We start from the raw sequence: 14,119 nt of genomic DNA on the forward strand, positions 1-14,119 counted from the left end.
CTGTCCTTTGGAAATCCATCCTTCTTGGGCTCCTCAGTTTGAGGGTGGGGGTATGGATCCCACTCTCAGCGATTGGCTCTCACCAGCCAGGCGTTAGTCAAATGGCACAAAGCTCTGGGGTCTGCTAGAATTTGGGACCATCTGACCCCCTCTTCTTCTAGACTGGTTGGTAGCAGGAAACTGTTGTAGCCATTTGGCACCACAGGAAAGCCAACATAAAGACAATATTGAAGCCAAAAGGAGGACCGAGCTCAGAGAAGTGCCGACTCCCCAGAGCAGTCTACACATGAAGCCCACTCTTCCATGGAGCTTCCAGAATGTTAGCTGGTAAAGTCCCGATAACATTTGACCAGGCTGAGTTGGGTTTTCTGATATGCCCCAAAGCCCCCCGACTCAAGGCCGAGGACAGTGCCTGCCACGTGTAATAATAATTACTGTTGTTACACACTTAATAAATATCTGCTGAATTGGACTCCGTGGCAGATGTGCCCTGGGCCCAGTTCAGCAATCTATACCTGAAAGGTGAGACTGTGAGGTCCTGGGACCTGAGTCCTCAGAGGACACAGTGCCGGTTCCAAGGCTGCTGGGCTCTCCCAGCACGTCCCGCATGTCGGGGACATCTGGGCAGCAGGTGAGTTCTTCAGAAACAAACATGGTTTTTCTGCAGGGCTCCTTAAAGGAGGTGAAGTTCAGGGTTCTTCACCCTTGACCAAAGCTTTGCTCTCCAGGTGACTAGCTGTGTGACTCTGGGTAAGTCACACAGCCAATCTGCACGTCAGCTTTCTCTTAAAAACAAACACGTAAAGCCAGGCCCAAACCTTCTGCCTTCCTGCCTGTCTCATGGGCTAGCTCTGGTCACGGCAGTCGAACCTCTGCAGAAACATAAGGGACCACGATGCACCCACGCCTGTGTTCTTTTGAGGATTCTCACCAACACATGGGGTCAACACATGAGGAGCTTTTGGGGCTCCTCACACCCTGCAGTGGCCCCACCCAGCCCAGGGGGCAAATAAGGGGTCCCTCTGCCCATCTCCAGTGTGCTTTACATGCTCTTATGGAGCCTCCAAGGGCCCTCTCACACATTCGACCCCTCCTGCACACAGCAGGGCCTGGGCTCCCGAGCCAGCATGAGAGAGAGGGCCAACCAGCTCAGGGGACAGGCACGGATGTGTCACCCTCTGAAAATGATTCCACTGATTTAAAAGACCATTAACATTCCCCCACTCCATTCACTTCAGGATTAACTTATACTCAGGTCTGGGCTTCAAGGCTAGTCACTAATTGCACTAGAGTTGATTTATCAAGTGCATGGTGTTTCTATTACAAAATTATTGATTACAGCTGATGTATTTTATCCTCAACAGGGTTGGTCCCAAAGCCCTCGGAAAATGAATGAAGCTGAGGTCAGCAGCGGGCAGCTCAGCACATTATTATAAATTCACTGGGGTTACTGAAATCCAATGCTGGACTCTTTCTGGTGAAAGACCCAGCTCTCCCAGGAATGAAGATTTTAATGACAAACTGAGAAACGAGGTGCCCATGCCCAGAACGCAAGGCCATGGACTGGGAGGCATGTGTTCCGGGCAGGGTCTTTTGGGTAAGTCTGGCTGGTTGCAGCAGCTGGTCATAACAGGTCACGGATTTGCTCTCCCTCTGGGCTAGTGTGCTGGCTCTATTCCATGGACGCAGATGTGGCTCTATCCCAGCGAGAGCGCGTCCCCAGGACCCTACCCCCAGCTTTGGCCATCTTGAGGCCCCAGAGGATGCTTGCCGCTAGCACAAGGGAGGCTGGGTGGGAAAGAAGAGATGATTGCCCTGCAGCCCCCTTTCCTGGACACTGGATCCTGCTGATGGAAGCGCAGGAAAGCCGACTTCAGAAATGGAGGCAGCACATTGATCCACTTTCCTTTTTTAAATGAAGCTGATGAGAAGTAATGCATCGTGGGAAATAAGGACTCTCAGCAGGAGGGATCTAGATTCTCAAACCACTGCAGGCAAGAAATGTTATCTGCCTTTATATTCCTTCCTGCCAGCCGCGAAGCAAACCTTCAACGCGTGCTTGTTGAAAGCAACACCTGGGAACCCTAAAGCTTAAGACACAAATGACACAAACAATTCCCAGCTCCCTCCAGCGGCCGGAAGAGTGTGTGTGGGCGGCTACCGTTCACGCCCCTCAGCCCCGGACACAAATAAGGCGAAGGCTGCCACGGGGAAATGGAAAATACCCCGGGAGGGGTGGGACAGGCAAGTCTGCTTCGTGAGCACCTGCACCTACCCTCCTCCCCAAAGCATTTTCTCTATGGTTCAAGTTCAACTAGTTCTTCTATGTCTTGACTTGAATTTTGCTTTTGTTCACTTTGCCTACTGGAACTGAAACTCTTAGGATGTCTGGTCACAGGCTAGCGAAGCCGTCTTCCTGGCAGAGCCAGACTTAGGATTTAGGCCACTAAAGGGGATTTTTGTCCTCTCTGCCTTCTGCCCCACCACCCCCTGCAGAACGGCTCTCCCCAGATTTGCCTTCCGGGGCCTCGTTCCGTCCCGTGACTGACTGGCCTGCTCGCAGGCAATCCTTGTTCGTGCTGACGGTGCCACGGACTTCCACGGCGCCACTCCTCTCCGTTGAGCTGCCATTCTACTCTGTCACCTTGCACTCTTTCGGGAACTTCATGAACTCTGTGACTTCCTGGGCTTCAGTCTCCCATAACAGATAACTTCTGCCCTGAAGGTTCAGATTCCACCGGCATCTTCCCGTGGCATTAGTTCAGAGCCACCGACTGGCCCGACTTAAAGAGCAGGTCCCAGGTGGCAGCTGTGACTTCATGTGCCAGCAACTTGTAAAGATTAAGGCCATCTCCCGAAGCTCTAAGAGACCTCTGGCACTCCCTTACAGTGTGTCATCACAAATGTAGGGGAGACGGTGTGTCCAGAGACATTGACCGCACATGTCCCTGAGCCTCCGCAGAGGCTGCAGGACTGCGAAGTCTTCTGGGAAGATGGAGGGAAACTGTGGTCTCCTCTTTAAATGTCACAGGGTCCCCTTCCCACCTGTCCCCTCCCTTCCTCCTCCCCACGAAGCTGTGCCGGTAGTCTCTATACTAGGAATGTTGCCACTCTGACCCTACTTGCCCCCACCCTGCCCCCTGGAGACCTCAGGTAAAGGCTTCTCCCTTATCTTCACCCACAGTGAGAAGAAATGCTAACCTTCTCTAGGACCCAGTGCATTTCCTGTCTGCAGACCGAGCATCTTAAGATCTGAATCCCTTTCCCCGCAACGTCTCACTTTCCCTCCACCCTGGGGACTAGACTGCACAGACAGGACTGCCACACGGACCTGTCTCCTTGAAGGGCCGGATGTGAGCTGGCAAAGGACTCAACGGAGAAAAGGGCTCGGGGGAGCCTTGATGGTAGGCCTTAAGAAATAAGAGAAGACCTGCTCTGTTCAAGAACCATACGAGGAAGACAAGAACAAGGAAGAACTTTCAGACTCCCTGCAATCCTGGTTCTGCTCTCTTTCGCGAGAGTTGGTCACTATCAACAGAGATCTCAGGAAGGCTAGAGCCGAGGGTGGTGACCCAGCGCTGGACCGGGGGAGCGGGGAGTGTGAGGGGAGGTGGTGGTGGCTGATGGCGAGAACATGGATCCGAGCCCCTTGGCAACGTTGACAATATGGAGCCCCTCTCTTCCTGGTCCCCCACGCTATCCTTCAGACCTTCAGACAGCCGTGCCGTGCCGGGCTGTCGCGGACCCTGTAATATCAACTCAACAATGCATGTTCTACAACTACGGCTACAGCTACCAGGACATCTACTACAGTGCATGCATTTAGTTCAGTCCCACAGATACATACACTCTAAGAACAGGCAGGGGAGGTGTGAAATGTTTTACTGGACAACAGGTGTTTTGGAGTTGTAACTAATAAAAAAAAAAATCGAAAACGAAAGTGTACAAAAAAAGACATTTCTTGAGAGTTGGATATGAGTTTGTTTCTTGAACTGTTTCATCTGAACAAGCAAAAACATGCAAACCAGCTGGTACTAACAGGAAGCTGGACACTGAGAGAGGATTAATAGGTGTGGACAAACCTTCCCGCTGAGCGTGCTCAGAAGAGTGTTTGAGAGGAGGTGTGCAGATCCTAGTGTAAGAGAGGCGGGAAAGTATGCCTCAGAGACACTCTCTCACCGCAGCCCCAACCAAGCAAGAGAAAAGACAACAGAAACATGACTCTCGCACTCACCACCACCGTCAGGAACTCATGTTACTAGATTGGAATAAAGCTGGCAAGTATAAAGTACAGTAAGGGGTCCTGGCTGGGGCCGGAGATGGGCTGGGGGTGGGCAGGGGGCTCAGAAGCTCTTCGACTGATACACAGACCCACCCGTAATGTCACCCAGAAATAAAATAGCCTGAAAATCCAAACCACTGCCCTCACCTGTGTGTGTGTAGGGGGGTGGGGTGGGGTCGTTTACCAAAGTGGATTCAGGTTTGGGTGGGACATGATGAGGCCATTGGAACTGAATGAATACGATCAAAATAAACAAACAAACTCTCGACTGAGCACAAGGAAAGATGACGTTTCGGACTACCAGGTGAAGGTAAAAGAAAAGTGACCCACTGCTAGTGAAGTTATCTAGGAGTCGGCAGGGACCTCCCCTGGGGGGGTCACCTGAGCCCTGCTCACCTCAGACCCAGGGCGAATTAAGGCAAAGGCGGGCAGGCTGGCCCCGAGGAGTTGGCTGAGGTGGGTGCAGAGCTCACGGCCCCCCCGGACCTCCTACCCTGACACCGTAGCCCTGACAGATGCGAGTTGCCAACCTGAGCAAAATCGAAGCTGTTTCCCACCCCCACGGCCCTCAGCAGGTGCTTCCGCCTCAGGAAGCTCCCCCAGTACGTCATAACATGGAAGGGAAAAAAGAAAAAAAAACAAAGCTGTGAAGCTAGACCAAAATGAAAGGCAAAATAGGGCCTTCCATAGGATGCCTAATCCCTGGACCAAGCCTGACAGCCAGCCCCTGGGGAGCAGAGGCCTCGTTTCCTACCCTTTTCCAACCACCTGCCAGGGGCAGCAGAGTACCAAGCTCAAGGTCGGTACTCCGCAGACCCCCTGAACCAGCTTCTTCCTATAAGATAATGCACCTGAACTTGTGACGCCCTCCAACAGCTGAGGCTGCTTGCTCGGGAGGCTGAAGGAGCATCCCTGTCCCGCTGGAAGGAGCTGGCATGGGTGGGGCAGGATTGCAGGAGCAGGTGAAGGTAGAACAGGGCGGTCAGCCGTCCGTGATCATCTGCTGGCCTAGGCTGATGCGCAAACCCAGAAGAGTCTGGGCAGCCCCTTTCCCATATCTGCCAAAATGCCACCGAGGGCCACTACAACAGGTAAATAATTGGCCATCCCACCAGGCTCGGAGTCCAGATTATCTTCTAGGAGGAGGGAGGGGACAGTCCTTACAGGCCAAACCACACTGAAAGAAAGAGAGGTAGAGATCCTCCTTCCCCCATCTTGTAACCCTGCTCCAGGTCCAAAGGGGGGATGGAGGTGAGGGGCTGGGCTACCCTGTCTACACGGGGGCAGGTGTCTTCCAGCCCAGGTGGTGGTCTGACTTTAGCAGGCACCGGCTGGTCGTCGCCCTGGGGCTTACCCCAGGCCCCTGACCCCCAGGCAGCACTGTGGGGTGCCCTGTATCTTCCTGGCTGAGCCTGCACCCTTGGGGGCAGGCACCTCGGAGTTGAGGATTTACTCCTTGCACTAACCTAGGCTGGTGTGGGGCAGGTGGTCTGGGAGCACACTCCTGAATAGAATTCACTAACAGTGCAGCGATGAGCATGGCTGACCTCGAATGGCCCCTGGGAGACTTGGCTCCCGATGGAAATGGCTACAAATAAAACACCACTGATCCTGGAAAAAAAAGTGTGGTTGGAGATGGCTCTGGAATTTGGGGTTAGGAGTTAGGGGGAGGATGGATGGGACTCCTGCCTGGCTCTCGGGGGTGGGAGGGGGGGACGTGAGAGGGTGGGGGTGGCAGGGGGGGCAGAGACCATGGGGAGACCGCTCTCAGACTCACAAAGAACCCCATGCTGCCCTTTAAACTTGCCATGACGTCAAGGAGAATGGGGGTGGGGAGAGAGGCAGGGTTAATTTCGGGTTAAAGTTTAGTTTCATAATCCAAGTTATAATAAAGAAAGAAACTGAACGGAGAAAACAACCAACAACACTCAAAAATCTGGAGGTTTCTTTTTGTGGTTCCCCTCCCCCCCCCCCCACTAGGCACAGGTAGGACAGAGGCTCATTTGTAATGATACCAAAAAGCACTCAAGTTAAAAAACCAAACAGAACAGGGAGACGCGAGGCAGCGGCGCGCCCCGCCCCCAGGGCAGGGGGCACCAAGGAACAGGGGCCAGAGGGCAGGTGGGGCTGCTGGAGGCCCGCTAGGGCAGGCAGAGGCTGAGGACGGGCGCCCAGCTCTCCGGCTAACTGACCCTCAGCAGCCCCCAGACAATTCCCGGCCCCTCCAAACAAATCTCCAATGGGTGATTTCGGGGAGTGGATCCTTTGTAGCTCGAGGCAGTGCCAGTTTGCATGGAACGGATTTGTACTGATGTTCCTAAAGGGCCTCCATGTGCCAGTCTCTTATCACTGAGGGTTTGGGTTTTTGGCATTTGCCCTCTGGGCTTTTAACGCCCCACTTCCTGGCACCCCACCAGCACCTCCCTCCCCCCACCCTCCTCAGAGCCCGGTCAAACTAATTGCTTCCCTGGGTGCTCCAGTGCCCTGTCCAAGGGGTGTTGGGCTGAGGGGTGGGGGGGGGGGGGGGAGCCGCAAACCATGGCTACTGAGTCCGGGAGGAGCAAGGGCCTCTCAGTGGCTGGGGAGTGGAGGCCAGGAGGCCTTGCCGGGGGCCCAGCACACAGCAGAAGCCCCACGTGCTTAGGAAGGTGGGGGGCATCTGGGGGACAGGACATCCTTGACACACCCCAGCTCCAGCCTGACCCCACCGAGCTGCTGGGAAAACGTTCTCACCTCACTTGAGGGGCTCTAAGACCTCAAAGTTTGGGCTTGGAGACTAAAGGACCAGGGCAATTTTATACAAGAGATAATCCCATTGCCCTCGGCAGGTAGGGTCTAGGAGCTCTCTGGTCTCTGCTACAAGGAGAGTCCAGGATGCGATAGGGGGCTTCAGGAAATCGCTTCATTCCACTGAGGTCAGCCCCACTTCCAGGCTTCCGGGACTCGGGCTTTAGCCCAATCAGCAAGGCCATCTGCCAGGTGCGGCAGGGGCCCCGAGGCCAGGAGCACGCCCGTGGGCCCTGAGCTTCCCTCTCACAAGCTAGAGCTTCTCTGCCGGGGTCAGAGGCTCCTGGAAGGGAGCCCCTGTGAAGCAGCAGTGAAAGCTGAGGAGGGAAATGACCAACAGGTGCCCTGAAGCCGGCTGTCAGGGGAACCGGCCGTCCAAAGTCAAAAAGAAGTTCACTGGTCTTTTTTCAAAGAGCGAATCACGGTCCACCTTTGGTGTGCAGTCCTGAGACTGACCCCCATGGGGAGCTGCCCTGGGTGGCAGGGCCTGGCCCGCGCCCCCCTGTCCCCACCCTCCGGGCTGTGGTGACAGTAGTGGACAGACGCAGCCACACAGATCCAACAGGGCCTTTACCTTCCCCCGCACACTGGGGCATGCCTGGGAGCGCCTGTCCCACACACCTCCCTACCTGATCCTCTTGCCGCTGCCACGGCCGCCGCCGCCACTGGTCCGTAAGCCGCTGCCGGGAAGCCTGGCGGGGAGAGAGGAGCCGGAGTAAAGGAGAGATCTCGGAAAGGGCCCTGCATCAGACCGGGCTCACAGGCCGCGCTCACCCCCCTTCCCGCAGACGGGAGTGCAAAGGGATCTCCTCGGGACAGCTCTCAGGAGGGACCCGGGTCAGTGGCTCTTGGGCTTCCGGCAGGCACAGCGCCTTTAGGTGTTTTTGATTCCTACACATTTGGCACCCCAGAAACCAGTTCTAAAAGGAACACGGGAGTAATTGGAGAGGATTGGGAGAAACTTCTCTTGGGAGTGGGGTGGGGTCATTGCTGCCCCCGCACCGATCGAGGGGTGTGTCCAGAGCAGGGCCACGCATGGCCCAGGGATCCCGGGAGTGGTTGGGACCCAGCCTCTTGGCAGAACAGGCACCTGGGCCAGGAGGTCGCTGAACCCAGCCACTCTCCTAAGGCTCTGCCTGCCTTAGCTCCTCTGCTTAGCTCCGGACTAGCTCACGCTGGCAGGCCAGGGGGCCAGGTGTGCTGGGAGTCCCAGCTGACTGTGTACACAGGAAGGCAGCTGTAGGAGGGAGTCGGGGGCTGCAGGGACCTATGTGGGGCGAGCCCTGCGGCTCTGTCTCTCAATTTCAACCTCCTGAGGCACAGTATGGGGATTTCGATCCGGCTCTTCTGTCTGAGCTCTGTGTCCCGATCAAGTCAGCAGTGAAGGGTCTCCTCGGGAACTCCAACAAGCTTGTGAAGGTGTGTGTGCAATCTAGTAACACCCCCTGCAGCAAGGGTGTCCCAGAATGGGACTAAAGGTGAGAAGGGACGAGGTGACCCAGTGTGGCCGCAGAAGGCCCAGGGGAAGGAAGAGGTGGGTGAAGCCCCTCCCCTGGGCCTCTCTTGGCCATGAGCACAGCCACACACAGCCACACACGGGGACACACACAGATACACTCACGCACACATGAAACAAACACCCTCTGCCATCCAGGCAGACTTATGGAGGCCCCATTTCAACTTTTGGAGGCCTGATTTCAAGACCCATTGCCAATGATGGTGGTTTTAAATGATGTGCCAAGAGCCAGCAGCAAACAACACACAGCCCGACAGCGGCTCTGTTTTAGCCACAGCAGCTTCCAGACATGGAATCGCTACGGGACAGAGTCGGGGACACATGCACCACGGAGGGCGGGGAGCCGGGGAGGAAAGAAAGGAAAGAAACAGAGCCGTCCCCCAAACACAGCGAACTAGAAGCCCACTAAACTCTAAGACTATTGTCCTAGCTACACGGAACTACTGGGGAGGAAAGAAGTTCAAAAGGGAACAAGCTAGTCTAAAAAGGTCAGGCTAAGCTACTCAAAACGTCAATGAAAAAAGACATACTTGCATTTAAATATGGTAATAGGGCTGTTGAGGGGGGAAAAAGAAAGATCCAGGTGAAATAAAGGTACGAGGTCATCCCTGGCTGCTGGAATGGGTCTCCCAGCTCCCCTGAAGACCACATGTGTGCCTGGAGGCTGCCCCCCACCCCCCGCCCACGGAGGGTGGCACTGACCCCTGCCACCTGAGACCAACGAAGGGACTCCCCCGCCAAGTCCTCTCCCCATTTCTTCCAAGCAGGATCTAGATTTCTGGAAATGTGGGTGGTGGCGCAAAGTGCTGAGGGAAAATAAGGAAGAGGTCAAATTATTTCTCCCTATCCCAACCTCCGCACACCAGGCCCCGGCTGCAGGCACACAGCAGGACTCGGGGGACCCTGAAGGAGAAGGAAGCCGGCCGTGGAGAGAAGGAAGGTCAAGTTATTCTTCTGCACTCCTCACCCGTACTTGAAACGGAAGGTTTCCCTGGAAGCATGAAAAGGTGTGGTGGGGGGAAGGGCGGGGGACAGAACCGGGGGAGGCGAGTTTAGTCAATAAAAAGACATTTAACAAAAGGTCTATTTTCTGGAGTCGAGCGCATTTTTGACAAAAAAAAAAAAAAAAAAAAAGTCTCAGAGAAAAAGGAAGGAAAAAAAAAACTTATCCAAGAAAGGAAATCCATTATCCTTAATCTCAGATAAAGGTTTCTGCTGGAGACTGAGCACCAGACACCGCTAAGGGCTGGAATTTAATCTCAACCATCAAACGGGGTAGGCAGACCGACAGGTGTGAGAAGAGGGGCAGGGGAGGAGAGCTGCCCAGGCCGCCCCCCACTCCGGAGAGGCCTGCAGCTCTCACAGCACCCCCACCCCCACACGGCACCTGGGACCCCAGGGCCACAGCCCCACCACCCAGCCCTGCCTCTTTGGGAATCTGTCCCGGACCACTTCCCCAGCTCCCTGCCATCCCCCTCCTGTCCTGTTAAGCTGTTCAGCCTCACTGGTCACCCCGAATATATTCTTCAGATGACCTGGCAGATAAGTCCCTGATGCTATTACCAGGGAGCGGGGGACAACGGGCTCTCCTTGTGGCTGGGCTTGTGGGGGATGGGCAAACACAGATCTAAGAAAAGGGGTGTGTGTGTGTGTGTGTGTGTGTGTGTGTGTGTGTGTGTTGGGATGGGGCTGCCCCAGCCAGGGGCTGTCAGAGGCCAAAGAAGCATGGGGACCCTGGCCTAAAGCTGTCCCTGTGGAGGACAGCCTGTCTCTAGGACAGCAAGATGCGCCTGAGGACCAGGAGGCCCTAGCACGGACCCGGGTGGGAATGAGCTCTCCTGGGCTGGGCTTGGAAGAGCTGGGGGTGCAGGGCCTCGCAGACTTGCCTTGTGATCCTGTTTTTAGCATTTCCCCCAAGGCCCTGAGGAGCCAGAGGTCACCTGTGGCAGCCTACGTGCCTGGGAAACCTCTCATTTTATTTCTGAAGGGAGAGGAGTTCTGGGCTGTCAAGCAGAGAACTGCTCCCATGGCGGGTACTTGGGGTAAGACCTTGGGGAATTAGGCAGCAGGTCTGATGGGGCTCAGGTTTCTTGGGGGGGCCGAGGCCCAAGCAAAGATATGGCACAGCCCCCGGCCCATGAGCGCCCATGGCTGCCCTAGCACCCCACTCACCACCCAGAATGGGAGATGACCATCCCTTCTCTGCCGCTGGGAATGTGGGGAGGGCTTCCTCCTCAGCAGAGCCTGCCTGGCCAATGCACGAAGGGAGCAACCAGGCTTCTTGTGAGGCAGGTTAGCACAAGTCTTTCTTGGATTCAAATCCTGACTCAGCCATTTACTAGCATAACCTCTTGGCAACCTTTGACTTTGGGCAAGTTGCTTAACCCTTCTGTGCCTTGATGTCCCCATCTGTAAAGGGGGCGATGATGTCAGTGCAGGATTAACATACACAAAATGTTCAGATGAATGCCTGCGGGGAGTCAGTTTAAATGAATGTTAGCTGCCATGTTGCTGAGGCCTGTCCAGCCATCAGCCCTGCCTCTAAGGCAGACTGCCCCCCCGCCCCCACCACCGCCCAGAGGGCTCTGCCACTTTCTCCATGACGAGCCACATGGTCAGATGGTCAGATGCACACAGGAAGCTGGAATTCTTTCCCCATAACGGTCGCCTGTAATTCTTCATACTGTCCCAGCTTCATAATGCCATTTCAGTGGAGCTAACCTTCCCTTGTTCAAAATCAGAGTATGCATTACTGTTCAGTTCTGACAACAAGGACTGGGCCAAAGAGGGCAGCCAGGACCCTCCTGCTCGAATACTTCCCACTTCTTAGTAGTGAATCAGGCAGAAAAGAGAAAAATGTTTTGCTGATAAAATCTCAGGGCCTGCGAGATTAGGCAGCCCACCTGGGTGAACTTGGGTATCAGGAATGTGGTCTGCTCCTCCCGTTGGTACAGAAGAGTAAAATGTTAATGGTGGAACTCAGGGCTGGGCAGGTGCCATGCCTTAGTTAACGGCAGCCACACCCAAAGACCCAAGGTTGCTAGTCTGGAGTTCCTCGGCCCCTCTAACGGGGTAACAGAAGGATCACGGTGCTTGGTGTCAACGTCTCCGACCCCCCCTGGCCTTGCCTTGCTGTTGTAACTTGGGGACGGTGCTTCGCTTCTCTGGACCCGAAGTAATCAATTCATGTCTACTGCAAGGAGGGGAGACCAGAATGGCCTGTAACGCTCCCTCACCTCTGACCCCGCATGGGCCTGTCTTCTGATGTACGAGGATGACGAACCTGGAAAGCGGTGGCCCTGGGGCTGGCGCGAACACACCTCTGAGGTTACTAACTCATCTAAGTAAAAGCTGTCGCCATCCCACTGACAGTGAACAAGACGCTTTTCTGGACGTTTCAGAGCCGTGAGAAACTTTATGGCAAATTAGAAGTGAACAGCACTTCTGACTTTTTTTGAGAATTATGTGATGCCACGCCAACTTTTTACTGCTTCTGTGGCACTTACCGGGTTCTGCCTTACCTAAGCACAGTTATTTTTACGTGCACGCCCCATTTCTCTCGCTGGGTGACAAATTCTTCTAGGGTGGGGACTGAGTCACATGCCCCACTTAAGACCTAGCCCAGAGTCTGCCCCAGAGAAGGTTCTTGTGGAACAGCAGCTGATGATGGTCAGGAAGGATGCTCTGAAGTGGTGAATGAGAGCCAGGGCTGGGAGTCACTGCCCTGGGGAAACTACAAGCGCAAGGCAGTGCCACCTGAACATTTAGTGGCCTCTCCTCACGTGATCCTCCACCCCAGGGGTGGCTAACTCAGATGCCCACAGGAGTGGGGGCCAGGAGCAGAATTAACCAGCGGAAGGTGCTGGACTGCAGCCACCGAGAGAGAGGACCCTGCTCTCTCACGTGCAGACCCTCACCCCTGTTGCCCACTGGACCACCTGGGGAACCTTAACAAATGCTGAGTCCCGGGCCCCACCTCCGGAGATTCTGATTTATCTGGTTTAGGGGTACAGCCTGGACAGTGGACCTTTAAGTGCTTCCCAGGTGATCCCAGTATACAGCCAAGGGCAAGAACCTTCCGTTTAAAGGCTTTCAAAAATTTCAAAAAGTGAGGGGTGCCTGGGTGGCTCAGTCGGTAGAGCATCTGACTCTTGATTTCAGCTCAGGCCATGATCCCAGGGTTGTGGGGTCGAGCCTCACGTCCGGCTCTGCGTGGAGACTGCTTAAGATCTCTCTCTCTCTCTCTCTCTCTCTCTCTCTCTCTCCCCTGCCCTTCTCCCCTGCTCACGCTCTCTAAAATTAAAAAAACAAACAAACAAACAAAACTCCAAAAGTTAAATTGTGGTGCACATCTGCACAGTCCATCACTCCACTTTCTTGTGGAAGGAAAGGTCCTCCTGACAATACAATGAATCTAACTCTTGTGACCCTCTCTTGTGAGACCCACCGCGGGGCCTCCATTCAGAGCAGTGGGGCTCTGGCCTGGCCGCGGGAGCCTGCACAACACACGGAGAATCAGGTGTGACCCACATCTCTAGCCTTCCAGGGGCTTCCAGGGGCTTCCGACGCACGGGGGAGGCAGACAATCCCTGATTTAGAGGAAGCCTTGGAGTGTCCTTGGTTTTTAGTAAACACTGAAAGGGGGCCGCTGTTGTCGGCCGCAGGGTATCAGGGAATGCACGTCTTTCTTTGCATCCTCTCCCCTGCCCGGTACGAAAAGGTGCCGGCCTGGGTGTGGACTGCCGGCGATATGGTCCTGGCACAGCCACTCCTTATTTCTGTGACCTTGGATGAGTCAGTGGGCCTCTGTGCCACTCACAGAAAGAGGAGATGAGAAAATTCGGAGTTTCCTTATGGCTCCAACAGGCTGTGATTTCATGAAACACTCTCTTGTGATGCACATAGCCATCCCGAATTGTCCATCATGAAATGAATTTTCCCTATGCTGTGTTTGCTTAAAGCACTCTCCACCCCTTCCCCAGCATGTCCTGCACCTCCAACCACCAGCATTTTCTAGAGATGGTTCAAACATTCCTGGCTAAACCCAGTGTTGCTTTATAGAATCCAAACACTCAAAAATAAGCAACCCAAAGAAGAAATTGTCACCCAGAATGTCGGAAACACGTCCTAAAACAGTTTAGAAAACCATCTGTCATCTGACTGGCCCAGGGCCCTCCCCACCTCCCGGGCAGGCCTGTCTGGTGAGTGACAGGGCTGGTTCATTTAAAGGAAATCCAGAGCTTTGTGCAGACAGAGAGAGACAGAGTGGCGGCTGCGAGGGGGCGAGGGTGGAAAAGGGATGGCAAAAGGGTGGATGGTGTACTTTTGGAGGAGGACGACTCTGGGAATTCAGATCGGAACAGAGGGTCTGACAAAGAGGGGGCAACTGATATCCAAAGGGACACATTTACATGATCAAACTAAAATTTTGCTTTGACGAAAGCTTATGATACGTGTCCATTGAAAAACAGAAAAAAACAAAACCCCGAGTTCCTGGCATTTAAAATACGAATCTGATTTCCACATACCTTTTT

General features: G+C 54.5%; 1 protein-coding gene across 10 annotated transcripts in view; it reads right to left on the reverse strand.

Moving 5' to 3' along the window:
• Positions 1-14,119, reverse strand: part of MSI2 (musashi RNA binding protein 2) — a 393,915-nt gene that overhangs the window by 24,085 nt on the left and 355,711 nt on the right. For 4 of the 10 annotated variants that reach the window (XM_086686879.1, XM_086686878.1, XM_086686884.1 and 1 more), the window contains exons 11-12: positions 9,116-9,139; positions 7,699-7,761 (exon numbers count right to left, since the gene is read on the reverse strand). In XM_086686879.1, coding sequence (XP_086543005.1) covers positions 7,699-7,761; positions 9,116-9,139 — 87 coding nt within the window. Of the gene's footprint in view, positions 1-4,082; positions 4,133-7,037; positions 7,051-7,698; positions 7,762-9,115; positions 9,140-14,119 lie in introns of all 10 variants that reach the window. The other 6 variants (XR_015244052.1, XM_086686883.1, XM_086686880.1 and 3 more) reach the window with 4 other exon arrangements.

Source organism: Puma concolor, chromosome E1 (assembly GCF_028749965.1).
Source record: "Puma concolor isolate L17-30 chromosome E1, mPumCon1.1.hap2, whole genome shotgun sequence".
In the NCBI taxonomy this organism is placed as follows: domain Eukaryota; kingdom Metazoa; phylum Chordata; class Mammalia; order Carnivora; family Felidae; genus Puma; species Puma concolor.